We start from the raw sequence: 20,190 nt of genomic DNA, 5'->3' as shown, positions 1-20,190 counted from the left end.
AATGGTGTCTTCCCAGAACTCGGGCCTTCCACAACAAGACAAAGCAAGTCCAACTCCCCCACCCCAATAAGGGCCCCTGGACAGCCTCTGCAGCAGCCTCGAAGCCCTAAGGTCCTGGCCAAAAGACAAAAGCACAGGCTCATGGGACCTGATGCCCACAAGACAAGGGTTTCAAGCCCCCAGCCCTCATCACCCCAGTGCCCATCTTGAAGAAGGGCACAGCCTGGCCCTGCTAACTTTTCTACCTCCTGGGGGACTGGTGGCCCACCCCTCCATGACTCCCAGCCACGTACCTCGCTTGGTCTTTGGAGGCCTGAGACCCTCATCTTGGGCCAGGGCCTCCCAAGTCTCCCGCTCCTTCCAGCGCCTCAGCTGCTCCTCCCGCATCTTGTAGAAGAGGATGTGCTTCTGCACATCGCTGAGCTCAGCAAGGAGCTCGGGGTCGATGTACATGTCATGCAGGATCTGCTGCAGCATGATGCCACCTGGGATGCAAGCAGAAGAAGGGCAGCCGGCCAGGGAAGCAGGGCCAGGCAGAATGCCCGAGGGGCTGCTCTGCACTACAGGCTCCTCAATCCGGAGCCACTCTCGGTGCTCCTTCTCTGTGCAGCATTGTCAGCTGGCCTCAGCTTGCAGCCAGCGACAAACTCATCTCCTCTACCCAGGACAGCAAAAGAGGCCAGGCAACAGGACCCAAAGGGGCAGCTGGGACTCTGCAAGGGGGAGCAACCACCAGGAGCAATCTAGTCCTTCTCCTGGGTCACCAAGCATGGCATCCCAGCAGAGCCTATGTCTTGGCTTCACCTGGGGTTCTGAGACAATGGGAAAGGCCCAAGCCTCCAGCTCAGCCAGGAAATGCCCAGTCCCAGCCCTGCCTGGGCCGGTAGGTGTCGAGTGATCTGTTAGTGGAAGGTAACAATGACACCAGCTGTATCGATGACACTGCCCCGGCCAGCTGGGAACCGATCTCTCCTCTGCAGATAAGAGGAGGAGAGGGAGGCAGACTTGCCTACTAAATTCCATGTCTTTTCAGCCAATTTCAAACAGAGACCAGAGGAGCCTGCCAGGAGCTGCTGGGCCCCTCAGCCCTCTCAGCCCCTCTCTCTGCGGGTTCCTTCGCTGCCAACTTTCTTCCTTTCCAGAACATTTGGCATTCTGAGGTGATGCGTTTAAAACTCTGCCTTGGGGAAGGAAGGATTTTCCCTCCTATCTGTGTTATAGCCAAGAAAGAAAACAAAATAGAATCAGTAGAGACAACTGGAGGGGATTTTATCATGGAATTCCAGGACAGAAAGGAAGCAGACATCCTTTCTCTTTGGCCTATATATAATGAGATCCTGCAGCCATACGTGGCTGGCAGATAAACTCTCCAGGGGCCAATTTTAATGGTTGTTGTTAATCTTGTTTGTTGCAGATGCCTGGAGTTGACCAAAAAGAAAGAAGATGAAACTGGATCTTCTCTGTGCCCTGATCAGAAGCACACTGGAATGGCGGGATGTTGCCTTCTGCTGGGAGGGAAACCACCCTCTCTTTGGTGTGTGAAGGTGAGTAGAAGCTGCTGTTGCTGAGATCTTTAGGGTGAAAGCTCACCCTAAATATGTGCTCAGAGCTAATCACAGATGCCTTCTTATTGGGACAAGGACATTGAAGCTCAGAGAAAGTAAGTGGCTTGCCTATGGCTTCCTAACGGACAAGTCACCGTATTGGGACTCCCCCATTTTGAAATTTGACATCCACTAGCAACTATGAATCTGTTGATGGTTTGAAAACATAACCCAACCAGGGGAAAACAAATGAACCAACAGGATTTGGCACTGTGGCTTGGCTGGATTGGTGACCTTCCTGTCCCCTTCCTTGCCCATGAGGGTGGAAGGTGGATCAGGTACCCAAGAGTGATGGAAGGGGGGGTGGAGAGCTGGCACTCTTCCCCCTCTGCAAGGTTAACATAACAGGAAGATGGACTAAGCAGGTTCAGATGAGCTGTAAGCCCACAGGGTTAAAGCTCCTGCTCAGCTAGGCAATGTCCAGGTCACAGGAGTGGAGTCAGGTGCCCCACCCCTCCCCACCCGGGTCCAGCTGGCTGGTCCCCGTGTGACCAGACCTTCCTAGAGCCGCCACAGGACTCGCCTGTCCCTTGCAGAGCTGTGGCCCTGGACTCCCATCCGCCCTCCTCTCCCACCTCAGGGTTTGCACTGACTCCCCCACCGGGAGTCCTGGCTCCCCTCAGTTTCTGAGACCGGGGGTCTTCCCTAGCATCTGCCCATCTATTCTCTTTCTCCCCCTCGCCGTGGCTGGTGGGCGACCCCCGAGTCCAAAGAGGAGACAAGGGGAGGAAGGCCCCCAGGGTCTGGGCTCCTGCGGGCAGTTTCTTTTTGTCTTTCCCGGGCCGCCAGATAACTACGACCACAAGAGGGCACGGGGCAGGGACAACGCTGTAGGGAGCAGCAGGAATGGACGGCTGGAGGCGGGCGAGAACGGTGATGGTGCCACCCTGTAGGATCCTGGGGAGGGTGACGCGGCCGGACTAGAATGACCCCCGCTAGCGCCCATTTTGTGCGATAGAGGAGATCTCGCTAGGGGCGGGGTGATCCCTGGCACTCCCAGGTCAGTGGGGCAGGAGGCCAAGAGACACCGAATCGCGGGGATGTGAGCGTCACCCAGCCGCGGATGGCAGCCAGGGAGCCGGCGAGGTCCGGTTTCCGGGAAGACCTGCTTCGGGGGCCCGCGCGCCTGTCAATTCTCCTGGGCCTGGCGGGGTGGGGGCGGGGGGCTCGGCCCGGCCTGGGGCGTTCCCTGGCGGCCGCACGGGGAGGCACTCGGCTTCGCAACCTGGGTGTGCGTGGCCTGGGTGCGGGAGGACCCCAGAGGACCCCAGGAGCAAGGGTCGCGCCGAAGAGCAGAGTCCGCGGCTGGAAACCAGGCAGGGGAGCCACGGAGTAGTCACACAGGTTTTCTGCCGCCTTTCAACGGGTCTTATTTTGCTTTCATTTTTCACCAGCCCATGTGGGGTGTTAATGTTGCACGCGAACGCAGTTTCTTCCGGGCCCGGGAGGCCCACGCACGCAACAATGTTGTGCAAGTGACTGGAAACCACCTGAGTGTCCCTCCACGGGGGTGGGTTGCCCAGCATGGAGCTCTACTCCTGTCACAATGAAGTTGACTGTCTGTTTTGGCGAGGGAAGTGGCCACCGTTGATAAAATGAAAAGACGCCATGCAGAATACTGTGCACACGGTAATCCATTTTTAAAATTCCGTATGTCCAATTACTTTTGTGGAGACAAAGGGAAGAATACGGAAGATCACACGCCTAAATTGTTTAGCATTGCTTCTTAGCTTTTTCTTGGAATGGGGAGAAAAATGACACTCTAGAAAATTCTGTGTTGTTTTATACAATGAGTAGGATACACTTACATAATTCATATGACTGAACTATAATGCATTTCAAAGGTTTTCAAATGTGATATAAAAGAATGGACTTCTGCAGGCTCAGCATCTACGGAGCAGGGACCCAACCCAGAGAGGGACCTGCAGGCAAACCAGACCTGCCTATGCCAGGAAGGCTAGGAAGTGGCAAGGGAGAAACCATCCATGTTCCCTGGGGTTCCTAAGCTGGAAGCGGGCTTTGAGGCATCTCTTAAAAGCAGCTCTGGCACTGGTGTGGAGACGGCACTGGGAGAGCAGGAGGTAGGGGAAACAGCCAGTGGACTCTGGCCAAAGTCCAGGAGAAGGTGATAGGAACTGAGCCAGCCTTGCCAGTGGGAGCCAAGCAGGGCAGAAATGGGGGTCCCGGAGAGTCCTATCAGGCACTCTGCTTCTACATAAAATCCTTTTAAATCTGAAGTCCATATGACCAATGAGGGCCAGACAGCCCTGTCATCTCAGCGCGGCTGAGCCTGGCACAGCCACCACGTAAGGATCAGCAACAGAAGGTGAGAGTCTGGAGTAGTTTCTGCCTTGTCTCCACTGAAAAATTATGGGTGTCAAAATCAATAGCATCTCCTACATGAGTGCAACAACTACTTAGAAAATGCCATGTGAAAAAAAAGAAAAGATCCTTTCATAATAGGAACAGCATGTATGAAATACTTGGAATGAATTTAACAGTGAGGGAACCTGTAATGAAAAAAGTAAAAATCTTCGCTGAGAGCATACCTAGAATTTAATTAAGTTTAATAGCATTAAGTTCATATAGGAACACACCACACTGACACTCAGAAAGATGCCATATTGTCAGATGTGCCATTAATCTGTGTATTAGCCAGTCTCCAAGATGGTTCCAATGATGCTCTCCTCCTGGAACTCACACCCTTGCATAGTCACTCTCACATGTATTAGGGTTGGTCTGAGTGACCAATCGAATATGCCAGAAGTGACATGTTCTAACAGACAGATTACTGGTTGCACACTCTCTCTGATAACTCACTCTGGGGGAAATTATATTGTGAGAACCAGGTGGAGAACTGAAGCCTCCCACCAACAGCCATGGAGTGAGGTTGGAAGGGATCCTCTAGCCCTGGCCAACAGTTTCACTGCAGCCTCGTGAGAGACCTGGAGCCACAGTCACCCAGCTAAGCTGCTCCTAGATTCCTGACCCTCAGAAGGGTATGAGATATATATGTGCTGCTTTAAGGTGTTAAACTTGGGGATAATGTATTATGCAGCAAAATGTAACTCAATATGTATTATGAGTAATACATAATACTCAAAATGTAACTCAAGTATTATGCAGCAAAATGTAACTCAAGTTAATGTATACATTGAATATCATTTTGAAAGGAAATTGGGAAGCAGAGACAGACTTGATAAAATGATTCCCAAGTTGACCAAAAGAATGAACAGATAAGAAACAGCCTTGAAAATATTGAGGAATAGTGAACTCTATATTGTGCCACTACTTAAATTTATAAAATTAAACATTTCAGTTCTGATACGAGAACAGGTAGGTTGAACCAAAAAAGAGCTCTACTAAATCATTATTATATGATCAAAATGGCAGCTCAAAGTAGTGCAAAGAGGATGAAAGCTCAGTCAATGAAGCTGGGACAATTTGCTAGAGCCTCACCTGTGATCCTGCCAGCATACCCTTCAGCAGTCATGTCCTCTGGGGGTTCTGTGCATATATAAGAATAATTACTGCAACATCCATCATAACACTGAAAATTTCAGAATAACTGATGTGTTCAATAAAAGGGGTTTAGATTATAAACGAGAGCACATCCGTAGGATAAAATGTAATACAGCCACTGAAATTGATGTTGAGAAATGTATTGGCATAGATGGTGCTAGTGACGTGTTCGTTGGTAAGAGGGAAGACAGGTTGAAAACATTATGTGTAGCAAGGTCCCAGTTTTACATATCTGCATCAGGAAAAAGAATCGGTCCACCCCCACTGCTTTCTAAGGAGAGTAAATAAGTTCTATTAAAAGGAAGAGCTCCTGATCTGGGCAGGATCCTTGCTAGGTTTGGAGATGAAGCTGTGGGGGGTGAGCTCAGCTCCTCCACATAACACAGGCCAGGAAATTGGGGTTTCTGAGCTACACAGACAACAGGGGAAGAAGAGGGGGAGGTGGCCATACAACCCGAGGTTGTGGCCCACCTTGCCCCGAATCTCATCAAAACTCGTGCTGTGAGAATTTTTTATTATTTTTTTAAATGAATTTAAACTTTATTGTTTTTTTAATGAATTTTCTCTAATTCTGCCAGAATAGAGGCAGGGCTCAACAGAGGTCCCTAAAGGACACAGGAGTTGGGGACACATGGGCTGCCGGGAGCATGAGTCCCCGGAAACTGGCAAAAATCATGGGGAGGGCTTAGGATTTTCCTCATGATGGGATCAGTGGCATGTATCTCTAACAAACAAGGACACCCACGCTGACATTGTAAACAACTGTACACACACACACATTTGTGATTACAACAGCAGAGCCCAGGCTTGCAGTCAACTGGACCTGGGTCACCCAACTTGCCAGCCCAGAGACCTCCCAGGGAAGTCCTTCTCCCTCCCGCGACTCCCTTTCCTCCTCTGTGCCGGGGTAACCACTGGGGGTAACCAGCAGGGTGTGCCACGGGGCTTTGGTCCACATTAGACAGACAACGTATGCATGAGCCAGCCAGGCGCACAGCAGATGACAGTGTGAGTTCTGCTTCTTAAACTGGGGCCTGGTTCCTCACTAACTTAGTGAGTCAAAGTAATACTGGCTGAGGGAGTAGGCTGTGGTGGCTGATTCCGTCTGCCTAGTGAGCATCTCTGTACTCCAGGTTTAAAAGAAAAAATCTTGGCCAGGCGTGGTGGCTCATGCCTGTAATCCCAGCACTTTGGGAGGCTGAGACGGGCGGGAGGTCAGGAGTTCAAGACCAGCCTGGCAACATAGTGAAACTCCGTCTCTACTAAAAATACAAAAATTAGCTGGATGTCACCACATCTGTAGTCCCAGCTACTCAGGAGGTTGAGGCAGGAGAATCACTTGCACCCGAGATCAGGCCACTGCACTCCAGCCTGGGGGACAGAGCAAGAATCCGTCTCAAAAAATAGAGAAAAGAAAAAGTCTTGAGTGCTGGACAGGCCTGTGACTCAGGTCTCGGAATGATAAACAAGAGAGAAATACACTGAGTTTCTATGATAGTCACTAACTCGGGGCTGCTGGCACTCGTGTTTCCCTGCAGAGGAAAGGTCTGCGTGCCCTAAGAGAGAGCTGCTGGTGTGCAGAGAGAAGGAGAGATGCCGACGACAGGGAGCAAGCACACCGGCGGTGGTGAGGCTCCTTCCAGCAGCCACAGCCCTGGTTCCTCTCAGTCTATGACCCTCCCACATCCTTCCCATCTATGAGAGCCTGTAAACTCCTTTTGCTTAACCTTGTTTTAGTTAAGGTTTTAAACAATTGCCACCAGTTGTCCTAACCACCCCAGTGGCTTGAGTGTTTCTCCGCTTCTTTTGCCTAGGATGCTGCGGAGATGGACAGGACAGGAGACTAAGGAGGTGAGAACCCTGGGCCACACCATCACTAAGGGCCCTTCCTGAGGTCTGCTTCCCACATGAAGTCCTCCCAGGGCCCCGAATCCAGCCATCCACCTCCTTGTTGGACATAGGCTCCATTAGAGAGATGCGGGGCTCCAGCCCCCCTTGCTCTGCCTCCCTGTGAGAAGCTGCTGACAGTGAAGGAAAGGTCAGTGAGTCCTGCTAATTAGAAAACACTTTGCCCCATCCGATTTCCCCTGACACAAGGTCACTTAGCACTAGTGCAATTAAGTCTCAGCCCAAGACTGACTCTTTTTAACTCAAAGGGCAGGAGGGAACTCCAGGACCCCAGATGGCAAACTGGCTCACACTGTGGACAGCCTCCCACAAGGCCCTCCCAGGTCCCCTGGTACCCACTAAAGACCACACAGCCTGCCAGCTCTGCCTGCTGCCTCACTCACTGCAAACAAGTCCATCCACACCACAGGCCCTGCCCACTGGGCTTGAGACCATTCGGACCTGGAGCAAGGAGAAGCAGGGTCCTTGCCCTGCAAGTGGCTGAGAACTTGAGTGAGCCAGACTCCCCCAGGCCAGGGGAGCCCTGTGCCGCCAATCTCTGTTCCCTCCCCAGTGGAACAACCAGGGCCGAATTGTAAACCTTTCCTCATTCAATTCTTAGAACAGTATTATGAGGAAGGTAATTTCACTATCTCAAGTTCATATCTGAGGAGAGTGAGGCACAAGTTCACATAGCTGCTAATGATGGGTCCAGGACTTAAACACAGGTCTCGTGGAACCCTGAGTAGCCCCTGCCCTCCCACCCCCATCCCTCCTCCCCTCCCCACACCCCAGGCTGTTGTTTTCAGCTTGACAGTCCTTCCAGGGTCACACTGCTACAGACCCGAGAGCTACTGCTCAGCCTACCCCTCCCCAGTGACCAAATCTGGAGGGCACTGAAGGAATTCATGTGCCGTCTGTCCCTTAATCTGAACACAGAGCACACACACCTCTGGCCCCATGGAGCCCACATCCCCACCCAGTGTGCCAAGGAGCCCACAATCTCCAGGTCACCCTGTGGAGCAGAAAGAAGGTTGACCAGAGGCTGTGAACCAGGCAAATCCACCCACCACAGACTGGGTCTTAAGTTCCCTATAAAGGGAGATTTAGAAAGCCAGGAAATCTAGTGCCAAGGTTCACTTCCCTAAACCATGGGACCTGGGGCACAGACCACTGCTGTCTTCCAATATCTGGCCTCTCTTCCTTCTCCTACACACACAACTAGACCTTCGCGTCATTTCAGGTGGCTTGTGAGTTCTGGCCAGCAGAATGTGAGCACAAGCAGGGTACTCTCCATCTTCCCTCCCTGATCTTCACCTCTTCCCCAACCACCAGCTGACTAGAGATGCCTCCAACAGCTACAGGAGGCTGGACCCACAACAGGAAAGGAGCCTGGGTCCATGAAAGACTGTGTGGAGCAGAGAATTCCCCACCCTAGTTCCCAGCAACTCCCAGAGACTGTGGCATGAGCAATAAAATAAACTTTTTTTTTTTTTTTTTTTTGAGATGGAGTCTCACTCTGTCACCCAGGCTAGAGTGCAGTGGTGTGATCTCGGCTCACTGCAAGCTCCGCCTCCTGGGTTCAAGAAATTCTACTGCCTCAGCCTCCCGAGTAGCTGGGACTACAGGCGCCTGCCACCACACCGGGCTAATTTTTTGTATGTTTAGTAGAGACGGGGTTTCACTGTGTTAGCCAGGCTGGTCTCAATCTCCTGACCTCGTGATCCGCCTGCCTCAGCCTCCCAAAGTGTTGGGATTACAGGCATGAGCCACCGTGCCCGGCTAAATAAACATTTTTCAAAGCCTCCCAAGTATAGGTGATGTTTGTTATAGTGGTCAGTCTATTCTGGCTCTATCCTTCTGCAACCACCCAAGAGCTGGTTAAAACATTTTGTTGGGCCCCATCTCAGTTTCTGATCCCATAGGCCTGAAGGAAGGGGCATACAATTTGCATTTTTATTTATTTATTGAAACAGAGTTTCGCTCTTGTTGCCTAGGCTGGAGTGTAATGGCACAATCTTGGCTCACTGCAACCTCTGCCTCCCGGTTCAAGCGATTCTCCTGCCTCAGTCTCCTGGGAAGCTGGGATTACAGGCGCCCACCACCATGCCCGGATCATTTTTTGTATTTTTAGTGGAGACAGGGTTTCACTACGTTGGCCAGGCTGGTCTTGAACTCCTGACCTCAGGTGACCCACCCGCCCTGGCTTCCCAAAGTACTGGGATTACAGGCCCGAGCCACCGCACCTGGCCTGAATTTGCATTTTAATAAAGTGCTGGGGGTAATGCTGCAGCTGCTAGCAGCTGGTCTGGGGTGATGCTGTGGTTGTTGGCCTTGTGAACCACTGCCCAAGCATGTAGCTGCAGTGTGGGAGCTACTATCCCATTTTGCTGAGGAAATGGTACCCAGTTCCTGGCCATCATGGGCACTGAGCTGCCTTCCTGCTGTGCCTCGTTAGTGCCTGCCTGCATCGTTGCTCACTGATCATGGCCTGCGAGTTAGTGTCATCAGAGGGAGGGAGAAGAGTTCCTGGAGTGGAAACCCTGGGCTGTAAGCCTGGTTCTACCACCTCCCAGCTGTCTGGCAGCAGGCAAGTTCCTTAGTCTGAGTCTGTTTCCTCTGATGTAAAAGGGGAAAAGGGTGTTTGTTTGCTCCCCACCCCCATCAGCCTGGCAGCTTTGTGCCCACAGTAGATTTTCTATGAGGACCTCTCACTGATGCACTTGAGTGGCAGAGACTTGGGACTAAAGGAGGACTTCTGGCCCCAGATGCCCCAGTGCCAGCCTCACCCCTGAGGGCCACAGTGAACACCCACATGTCTCACCGCCTCCAAGGCAGCTGACACCTCTCCTGATACAGGCTTGCAGGGGGGAAGGGGGAGTTGTACAGGGAAAAAAAAATTCAGAATACAGTCACAAATTTTAAATGCACACCTTTGCCAGTTATGAGAATTGTGTTGCAAAGAGAAAGGAGTGGAGAGTTTACCAGCCAAGGGCTGGAGGACCCCAACACTCCAGTTTCTTAGAACATTCATTGCAGGTTCTCTTTTATACTACCAAAGTCCTCCCACCCCATCCCCCACCAACCACAGCTTCCAGGAATCACTGAGATTCACAGAGAAGGGAAGTAAACACAATTAAGAACACAGTTATGTTGAAAAGATATTTGAATGCACATGTTGCAAACAAGGCGAGTCCCAGGAATCATTACATTCCGAAGAAAAAGACAGAATGACCCTGAAATCCATCATGATAGTTATCCCAGGGAGTAAAGCCTTAAAGATCTCCTTGTCAGATGAGACTTTTAGAATAGACCCGACATTCTGTTGACTTAGAAGAGCTGATGTCATCCTCAGAGCCCAGGTGATACACACATTCCTGGATTTGGCCACAGGGTGGATGGTAGTACCCTCAGCTGAGATGGGAATAGAGGGCAGAGCAGTTTTGGATGTGGGTGGAATTGGGGGTTGGAGAAAGAGAAGCAAAGTTCAGCCGTTTTGGATGCAGCCACTGAGGTGTCTGCAGGAGTGGATGGAGAGGCAGAACAAGCATTTGAGAACACTCAGGCTCTCTGGGTAGCAGACATGGCCTGAGTGATTCATTTACTACTGAGAGGACAGTGAGTGCCCCGGGCTGCCTCCCCGAGTGGCTGGCCCTTACCTAGGGCACCTGGCGGATGCTCTAACCCTCAGGATTCACTTTTCACCATGAGATATTGACTCCTTTAAATTTCTGCCTGCGTCCTATTTTAAAAGTGGCTCTGCTGGATGGACAAGTGGTGGAAGGAAATTTGGAATAAGCAACAGAGATTCTGGTTGTCTTCAGTAAAAAACTATGCATTGGGGCCAGGCATGGTGGCTGACGCCTGTAATCCCAACACTTTGGGAGGCCAAGGAGGGTGGATCACCTGAGGTCAGGAGTACGAGACCAACCTGGCCAATACAGTGAAACCCTGTATCTACTAAAAATACAAAAATTAGCCAGGTGTGGTGGCATGCGCCTGTAATCCCAGCTACTCAGGAGGCTGAGTCAGGAGAATCACTTGAACCCGGAAGGCAGAGGTTGCAATGAGCCAAGATTGCACCACTACGCTCTAGCCTGTGTGACAAGAGGGAAACTCTGTCTCAAAAAAAAAAAAGAAAAGAAAAGAGAGAAAGAAAGAAAGAAAAGAAAAAAGAAAAGAAAAGAAAGAAGGAAGGAAGAAAGAGAAAGAAAGAAAAAGAAAAGAAAGGAAGGAAAGAAGGAAGGAAGGAAGGAAAGAAGACAGAACTATGCATTACTTAGGGCACACCCTTCCAGTTATCTGATTCTAGTCTTTCACTGCCTTTGAGCTATTTTTACAACTAAGTTGTAGAGTTAATGCAAAATAATTCTTGTCTATGGATGTGCATATAATATATACGAATAAGATTCAACTGACCTTTCTCCTCAAAAAAAAAAAAAAAAAAAAAAAAACCGCAGCCAGTTTCAACATTCTTTTACTCCATATAGATTTATGGTTCATTGTGATTTCTCTTTTGAACTGGCTGTTAATCTTAGCAGCACTCTCAATTACTGAGTTAAATAAAATCTTTGACAGGTGTACATGTAATATTTATGAGTCATGCCTTTTTAAAAAAAAATTATCTTTAACAGAAGGCACAGGAAGGACCACTACCTCTCAGAGATGGAAAGCCTTGCCATGGTCCACGCAGCACAAAGCCCACCCCAGCCATATCATCCCAGACAGGAAGGGTGTAGCCTGGGCTTGCTTACCTCCAAGGACAGGGTGCTCAGTCCCTCCTAGAGGCCACTTCACTTCTTCCCATATTGGATCACAGCTGTGACTTTAAAACACAGAACGAGTGCAAATCTAAAACTAGAAGAAAACACTATGGTCCTTCCTGCTGACAGCTGAGTGCTTGGGCCTAAATCAGCATCTACACACGTGGCCTGCAACCCTGGGTTCCGTGCAAACGCAGTGTGGCTGAATTGGCTGCAGGTGGAATGAGGAGAGAGGCCAACACAGGCTCGTGGTAACGCTTCCACTGCCTCAGAACAAAACCCTGGGATTTCCTGACCTTCCAGCAGTCCATGTGTATTTTCAAATACCAGGTTTTTCTCAGGCACCAGGGCAAGCCGAGCAAGGCCCACACATGCTAGTCTCACACATGTCCCCCAGCACTGCCCCCCAGCACTGCCCCGCTTCCCGGCCCTGCTGAGCTGTCCTCACAGAGACGGACACCCTCCCTCATAGGAGGTGCGGAGAAGCACCCAGTCCCAGTCTGAGGCCTCAAGCAAGTCCCAGCACACCCCAGGGCCTCTGTTCTCCTTATGAGTGGGACCAGATGGGGTCCACCAACCGTCCAAACGTGATATCCTGCTGTCTTCAGGGCACATTATCCCCAGCATTGATGTTCACAATAATCCCTTCTCCCCACAGACCATTCCTCCTGGGCCCCGGGCCTCTGTGGCCTACCCTGGCCCCTTGGCAGTTGATGGCCACGCTGCTGCTTCTGGGGGCTCGCGGGCAACTTCGGTTGTGTTGGTTTCTGGTAGGAGCTGCACTCCAGGCAAGAAGCAACACCCTACCTTGCCTCCCCACCTCTATGGCACAGAAAGAGAACAAACCTTGAACTCCAAATGCCTGCTGAGGCTTGCCACAGACCTCGAAGCCTTGTTCCTAAAGGGACAGGAAAGTGGATCGTTTTGTTTCAGCATGGTTCAAAGCTTGAGCTGACATGTGACCCAGGCAGCTCTCTCAAAGGGACTGGCAGCCACAGATAAAATTCCCCAATCATTAAAATTATGTTAGCAATAATTCAGGGGATGCATACTAAATAATCTGGATCTTTGTTAGATGCTTTACCCATCTCATTTAATCCTTGAAACAACCTCACGGGGATAGGAGGTTTTGTCACCTTACACCCACACACACCAGCAGTGGTCAGGCAACAAGTACACCCCAGCCCTGAGCACCTACTTATTAAAATGTGATTCCACCTCCCAGGAGAACTCCTCTAAAAACAACATTTTTTTCTTACACACGGTAAGAAGTAATTCCAGTAACAAAACTCTGTACTTTTATATATATGTCCAAGTGCAAAACCCTGCAAAAAACTGTAACACTCATCCACAGAAGCACGATGGCAATAGCTGACAGCATCCCCAGCCTTTGTCCCCCTCCTGGAGGATGCTGCATTTCACAGCCGCATGGTTTCAGTGGGATGAAGCATGAGGAGGGGTGTGTCCAGGAGTCCCTTCTCTTGCTGGCTTCACCACCACACCACCCATCGGGGGAGGCTCGGGGTTTGTCTGTGGTAGACTCCTTCCCTCCACCATAGATGAAGGGGACGCTGTGGAAGGCAGAGAAATGGAAACAAGATCCTGTTGATGTCACTGAGCCACTTGGATCAACCCAACCCTGAAACTCACCCCACCTTTGGACTTTCCAGTTTCGGGAGCCAAAACCTCCCCTCATTGTTTAGGCCAGTTTGAATTGGGTTTTCTATTACCTGCAACTGTAAATGGACTCCTCTGGTACAAAGGCAAGGCCCATCTGTTCTTGGCACACTCCTACAACTGACGGCGTGACCGTGAAAATGCACTGTGGATCAGTATATTAAGTAACACTCATAAAATACTATGTAAAATGATTCCATGGGTGTGATGACCTGAGTATATGCATGGACATTTTCAGGAAGGATTCCTAATAGTAGTTACCTCTGGGGAACAGAAAACATACTTTCACTTTTCACTTTACATTCTCTTATGTTCAGATTTTTATTTAAGTGTACTTTTTAAAAAGACTAGTTTAAAAGTTGTTTGAGGTGTCAAAATTACAGTTCAAGGTGATAATTTATTGTGGTAGTTTTTTTTTTAATTTTATTTTTTGAGATGGCGTCTCCTGTCACCCAGGCTGGAGTGCAGTGGCTCGATCTTGGCTCGCTGCAACCTCCGCCTCCCGGGTTCAAATGATTCTCCTTCCTCAGCCTCCCGAGCAGCTGAGACTACAGGTGCACACCACCATGCCCGACTAATTTTTGTATTTTTAATAGAAACTGGGTATCACCATGTTGTCCAGGCTGGTCTCGAACTCCTGGCCTCAAGTGATCTGCCCGCCTTAGCCTCCCAAAGTTCTGGGATTACAGGCATGAGCCACTGCACCCAGCCAGTTGTGGTAGTTATTAAACCATGCATTGGAAGACCCTGCTGGAATATAAGATGCAGAGCACAGAAAGAAAGCTGAGTGAAGAAAGAATTGTTTCGGAGCCTTGTAAGGAATACTCACGTCCTCCTTCTCCAAAGCTGGGCTCCCTGAAGTTGGCAATTTCATCAAAACGGTATCCACTTAAAAGTACCCTTAACTTTTTCTTCCAAAGTTACACAGTAGCCCCAAGTTCTACAATGCCCACTTCATGTTTTCCTGAGGCACCCTGGAGACGCCAAAAGCATTTGAGAATGAACGTGCCTTTTTTTTTTTTTTCTTTTTTGAGCCTAGGCTGGAGTGCAGTGGCGTGATCTCGGCTCACTGCAAGCTCCGCCTCCTGGGTTCACACCATTCTCCTGCCTCAGCCTCCCGAGTAGCTGGGACTACAGGCGCCTGCCACCAAGCCCGGCTAATTTTTTTGTATTTTTAGTAGAGATGGGGTTTCACTGTGTTAGCCAGGATGGTGAACGTGCCTTTGATGCAGCCTTGAACAGGAATGGCCAAGCCTTGCCAACTTGATAAGGAGCTAAAAAGGCTCTAAAGGTGTATGGCTCCCCAGATTTCTGGAGGGCATCCAGATGAATGAGAACAGGGCTGCAGGTAGTCACCTGCAGCATCCTCCTGGGCACGATGACAGAGGGAAGTGTCTCTACCAAGATCCATCATGGGGGACAGGTTCCCATAGCCCCGGGCACACAACCTAAAAACTGGTTCTGTGGACCGACACCCGTATGACCCTAGAGTTGGAACGGCCCACCTGTGAAGGTCATTCAGCACTCCACCACCCACCCCCCACCAGTACAGCTGAAAGTTCTGGACCAGTGGGTGACAGGCTGATACATCTGACATTTGGGCGGAGACCTTCCCATGACAGCAGGATGCCTCAGGTGCTGGGACCACTGCTGCCTCCCTCCTTTCTCTGCAGTCTGTTCCTCTGAGACTGTTGGCTGAGAAGCCATCAGGTGGGTTCCCTGATGAGACTGAGACCCTCTCTACTCTGCTGGGAGCCTTCTAACACTGCAGCCACCTACACTCACATGCGTGCCTGTCACTTCCCCAGTGGCCTCTGCATGGAATCTCCCAGAGAAATTCCATGTTCCAGGAAGGTTCTGCAACCATTAGTTTTCATTGTTATTCATGGGGAAACCCAGTGCCAGGTTTCTTGTGGACCATGCAGATGGTTTTTCAGCCCAGCCCACAGCCCTGCCCTGTGGGAAGTGGGATTCCCTGGAGGCCGGTGAGGACAGCTGCAGCAGAGTCCTGAGCAGACATATGGGAGAGGTCAGAGAACTGGCGAGCCTGGGCCTCTGAAGCAGAGAAGCAGAGGACATTCAGGAGGTGCAGTGTCTGGTGCTACAGAGGCCGAAGGAAGGCCAGGATTGACAATTGGGATAAGCAGCTTTCAGCTACGTGGGGCATGGTGGGTGGTGGAAAAGAAGAGGTACAGACAGCCCAGATAAGAAGCTGCCTGGGAAAGAAAGGGAGGGAGCCATAGGGTCTCGGCAAGTTTTTAGGATGGGGAAAGGAAGGCCAGCGACAGGAAGAGGGGACAGGAAAAATAACGTGGCAAGATCCTGAGAGGGGGTGGACCAGTGTTGAGGAGGGGGTACAGGCAAGACCCCAAGGCTTTAAAGTGAGCATGTGCATGATGAGGTGAGAAGAGGGTGCAAACGCCACAGCTGGCCTCCAACCAGGGAAGGTGGGGATTCAGGACAGGCCAATGCTGGGTGGGGAGCGCACAGGAGGCCTGCCCTGTGCCTCTGTGATGAGAGCCACGTGCCCGGCTCTCATCCTTGCTTTCTTTCCATTCCTCATCCAACTATTCAGAGTCACATGATATGGCTGAGAACAGCCAGAAGGGTCTATAGTTGAAAGACAAACCCAACTCTGCAAAAGTCGCACCGAGACTTCATCCTAAACCAGGTCTACAGGAATAGATGGGTCAGGCCTGCAGGAGCCTTCCAGGAGCTCTGGCAGGGAGGGTCTGCGGCCACCCACTCCCCCAGGGGAGGCTGGGTCAGAGGCATCTAGTGAGGTGGGCACTGCCACCAATCCCCTTCACAGAAAGGCTGGCAAACCCAGGACACACAGCTCGTGCAGCGTCAATGCCCAGGCTTCAATCCCGTGTCCCCACTTCTACTCAGTGTCCCCAAGCTCTTCTGCTTGGATCAATAAATAGTATCGCCCAGGGGTGGACAGAAATAACCTAAAACAATGTTTCCTCTAGACCTATGGAGTTGGAAGTTTCTCCAGCTATCACTTATAGCGGGGGATAAACCACAAGCCAACTTGTGCTGGCTGTGGCCGGCACACAAGGGTAACTGAAAGTGCTGCCATACAAAATCTTAAAAAAAAAAAAAAAAAAAAAAAAAAAAATCACTCAATGAAATGTAAGTCAGATTGTGCTGATGATGGACTGCCTTTACCATCCACCCTTCTGTAAGGTCTACATACCCTATCCTTTGGTTCCTCTGGCAGCCGCGTTTACCACTGAGATGCTTAGCAATATCTCAATAGTGACCCCAAACAAAAATGACCAAAACAGCATTAATATAAAGATATATTCCATAAAACAGTTTGGCAGTCAAAGAGAAGCATCACACTTCCGAAAAACACAAGCATTCTTCTTCTCCTAGTCTACAGAGAATTGTTTAAAAAAAAAAAAAAAAAAAAAAGGATAATATAATAATCAACAAACAGCCACCAGTATACACCACACTAGAATGTACACTCCGGCAAGTAACCGAAGGTTGCACTCGATCCCTGAACGATGAGAAGTGGTCCGAACTATGGCAAAGTGTTAGAAAGTAGCCCAGCTAGACAAATGCCCCAGCTATCCCCAGGGGAGTTATTTAGTACTTAAGAAGACTTCATTTCCAAGAGCAGCCCCAGAAAAGCCCTGACAGGAAGGGTGGACCAGTGATCACCGATATCCCATTAGGGGCAGTCACCAGAAATAAAACGCCCGGAGCTTCTGAGCAGCTGCAGCCTGGGGTTGTGGCTAGGCACGGGGCGTGGCTGCAGAAGAACGGCTGTCTCCGGGGAGAGGCAAATGGCAGGCCAGCCAGCCCTAGGTACATGGCCACAAGAGGAGCCCTGGCCAACGGTTTCAGGCTGTCCATCTTGGGCTGGGGCTCCCTGGGCTTGCAGTGGGGAGTGTCAGGATTCAAATTCTGGGTGACAATTTCAGTAGCACCAAGACCAGAAGACAGTGAGGCCACGCTGGGGAGTGGGGGAGTGCTTGTATGTGGGATGCATGGAGGGAGGCTGCAGTATGTGGAGGGGAAAGAGAGGCTGTTGTGGGCTGGGTTCTTAAGACACTCAAGGGGACTCAAAGGACTCCAGCCATGGACACTATCTAAGGCTGCTCAGAGGAGAATGCTGGAGGAGAGGAAGAGGAAGTGAAATGTTGTGAGAACATTCTTACCCCTATAAATAAACTATTTACACACTTTAAGAAAAGGAGAGCCGGCTCTCAGTGAAGAACCATGCCCACCACCCCACCGGCGCCATCAGGGCTTAATGCTGTCAAGACCAGAGGCAGTTCTGGCGCCAAGAGAACAGCTGGTGGACACAGGGGGACAGTGGACAAGGCACTCCCGTGGCACCAGTCCACGCACTGGCTCAGGCTTACTTCACTTGAACATGGCTGAGGATCCTGCAAACAACCCCTGATATGTGCATGTCCCCGCAGACTGCGCTGGCACTCAGAGGCCCAGCGGGGCCACGTCCGCCTCCCGTTACGGGAAGGCCCCAGTGCTGCTTCGCCTGATGGAGAGAGATGCCCTGTCCACGCCTGTGGGTCCCTCTACCCACAGCCCACCCACAGATGTGGATGACCCAAAGCAGATGTCTGGATGCCAGTGGAGAGGGGACCAGGGTGTCCTGCAGACGTGCTTGAGCTGCAGGGGGACTGAGTCAAGCCCTCCTGGCAGCCACAGGAGCCCTCTCTGTCTTTCAGAGTCACCACTCCCACATAAAGACACATTCTCTGTCTCTGGGTAGACTCCAGAGGGATACAGTCACAAGTCTGGGCAGGTAACAAGGGGGACCCTTGGTCTTCAGCACCAGCAAGCAGAAACAGAGAGGTCACGTCACGCTGATGCTGAAGATGGGGCACTGGCTCTGGGGGTGTCGGCTCCTCTCCCTCTGGACGTAGGGCTGATGGCAGAGAAAGGCTCTGGCCTCCCAGCGTGGCTCAGCTCGGCTCCCTCAACTCTGCTCCTCAGAAGTGATGGCCGGCCTTCACTGCCTCGATGTCTGAGATCAGGGTCCTCGCCAGGAAGATGCCAAATATCTGAAACCAACACCAGCAGAGTCAGCGGCCATTGCTGGGGCCCAACGGCAGAGGGCAGGGAGCAGAGGGTGAGGTTGGGAGCTCCCACTGCACGCCTCTCCTCACCCCCCAGCTGCAACTGAGGACGTAGAGACAGCACCGCGGAGTGAGTGGCACAGCACAGCCACCCCTCCTGCAAAAAGGGGGTCCTGGGGTCTAGTCTGTTACATCCCCAGAGCCTAGAAGAGGCAAACCACAGACACCACAAGCAAAACAGACACTCCGTCCTGCCTCCAACATGATTAAGTACGTCACAAGCCATGGGGCAGGACACGCCTGTCCCTGGGTTAAACCAAAAATAACAGGGTCACCCTGACTGGTTCTGATTCTCAAAATAATAAATCTTGAATGTTTCCTGTAAACATCGATTCCATAATAAAACCAAGGCCATCCCCAATTTTTGCTGTGCTAATGTCTGAAGATCCATCCCAACCTTGGTGAGCAGGGAAATCGTGAGAGGAGACTGATGTTCTACAGATGAACATGAACTTGGTGACCTCTGGAAATGGCTTTTTTTCCCTTTAAACTCTTGTGTGGTTCTAAATTTGACTAGTCAGTCCTTCTAAAGTCTGATTCTTCCCTTGCCTATTTTGCAAATAACTTTTTTCTTTCCTTTTCCAGTTGCTTCCTCCTATTTCTTGTCTTCCTTGAAGGAGGAAGGCATGTGTGGGTGGCTGGTGGCCCTGGGTCCACCTCAGTCACCCTCTTCAAGGCAAAAACAGAGTCAAACACTTTCTAAATGGTGTTATTTTCCACACAAGAACTGCATCAGTGGACCCAGAAGCTGCAGCTTCTTGGAAGCCCTGAACAGCACTGGAAAGACTTCTGGTTTCTCTGATCACTGAATTCTTGACTTTCTCTGCCACTTCTCCTGGCAGTCACCAACCAGCCCAGTCACCCCAGGCCTCACTGCCCGCTCGGCCACCAACATCCTCCCACATGTGAAACCTGGTTCAAATGAACAAGCACAGCCTGGGAGGGGAAAGGATGCCACAAACGGCAGCAGGCCTCAGAGGATGTCTCATGGACAGGGAAGATACCTGACAACTCCAGCCCAGGCGCCAGAGACAGGAGGAGAGGTCCTGGGGCGAGCGCACACACGTGAGCCTCAGGCCACCCTCAGGCCCCAGGTGACCAAGAGTTTCACCTCCCCATCTGCAGCACTTGATGGCCCACCCCGAGCACACTCCTGACCTACCTCCAGATAGGCAGTGACCCTTCTGCAGCCCACCGGGCCCTCTGGAGAGGGCTGCCAATAGGACCTGCGCAGGGCCACAAGCCCCTCCCAGCCTGCCCCCACCCAGAGGGCCCCCCTATAGGTAGCATTTGTGGAAGCCACCATTCTCCTCCCCAATACATTTACACACATACACTCTCTCAGCCTTGGACATCCAGTTGAATCCTTTTTTTTCTTCTGCAAGGTTCCTTAATACCATACCCAAACTGGACCCATGCACTCTATGTTAAGGGCCCAACCTCAAATGAAAGAAGGCCACCTGCCAATCCTATAGGCTCCTGGGACACACCTGCAACAGCGAGATGGCGATGAAGACGCCAGCCACAATGTAAATGTTCCGCGGGAGCCAGCTTTCCAGCGCCTGGATGCAGCCTTTTGTGAAGATGGACTCATCCCACTTGCTCTTCAGCTGCAGG

General features: G+C 51.0%; 2 protein-coding genes across 4 annotated transcripts in view; both read right to left on the bottom strand.

The window, feature by feature from the left end:
* Positions 1 to 907, bottom strand: part of SH2D4B (SH2 domain containing 4B) — a 103,505-nt gene extending 102,598 nt beyond the window's left edge. Inside the window, exon 1 of the mRNA XM_030797980.1 lies at positions 294 to 907. Coding sequence (XP_030653840.1) covers positions 294 to 477 — 184 coding nt within the window. The 5' untranslated portion in view covers positions 478 to 907. The remainder of the gene's footprint in view (positions 1 to 293) is intronic.
* Positions 908 to 13,749: 12,842 nt separating this feature from the next.
* Positions 13,750 to 20,190, bottom strand: part of TSPAN14 (tetraspanin 14) — a 66,794-nt gene continuing 60,353 nt past the window's right edge. For 2 of the 3 annotated variants that reach the window (XM_030797978.1, XM_030797979.1), the window contains exons 9-10: positions 20,064 to 20,183; positions 13,750 to 18,498 (exon numbers count right to left, since the gene is read on the bottom strand). In XM_030797978.1, the coding sequence (XP_030653838.1) occupies positions 18,427 to 18,498; positions 20,064 to 20,183 (192 nt within the window). In that variant the 3' untranslated portion in view covers positions 13,750 to 18,426. The remainder of the gene's footprint in view (positions 18,499 to 20,063; positions 20,184 to 20,190) is intronic. The other variant, XM_030797977.1, reaches the window with a different exon arrangement.

This window comes from Nomascus leucogenys, chromosome 18 (assembly GCF_006542625.1).
Source record: "Nomascus leucogenys isolate Asia chromosome 18, Asia_NLE_v1, whole genome shotgun sequence".
In the NCBI taxonomy this organism is placed as follows: domain Eukaryota; kingdom Metazoa; phylum Chordata; class Mammalia; order Primates; family Hylobatidae; genus Nomascus; species Nomascus leucogenys.
This window is presented reverse-complemented; position numbering and strand designations above follow the sequence as displayed.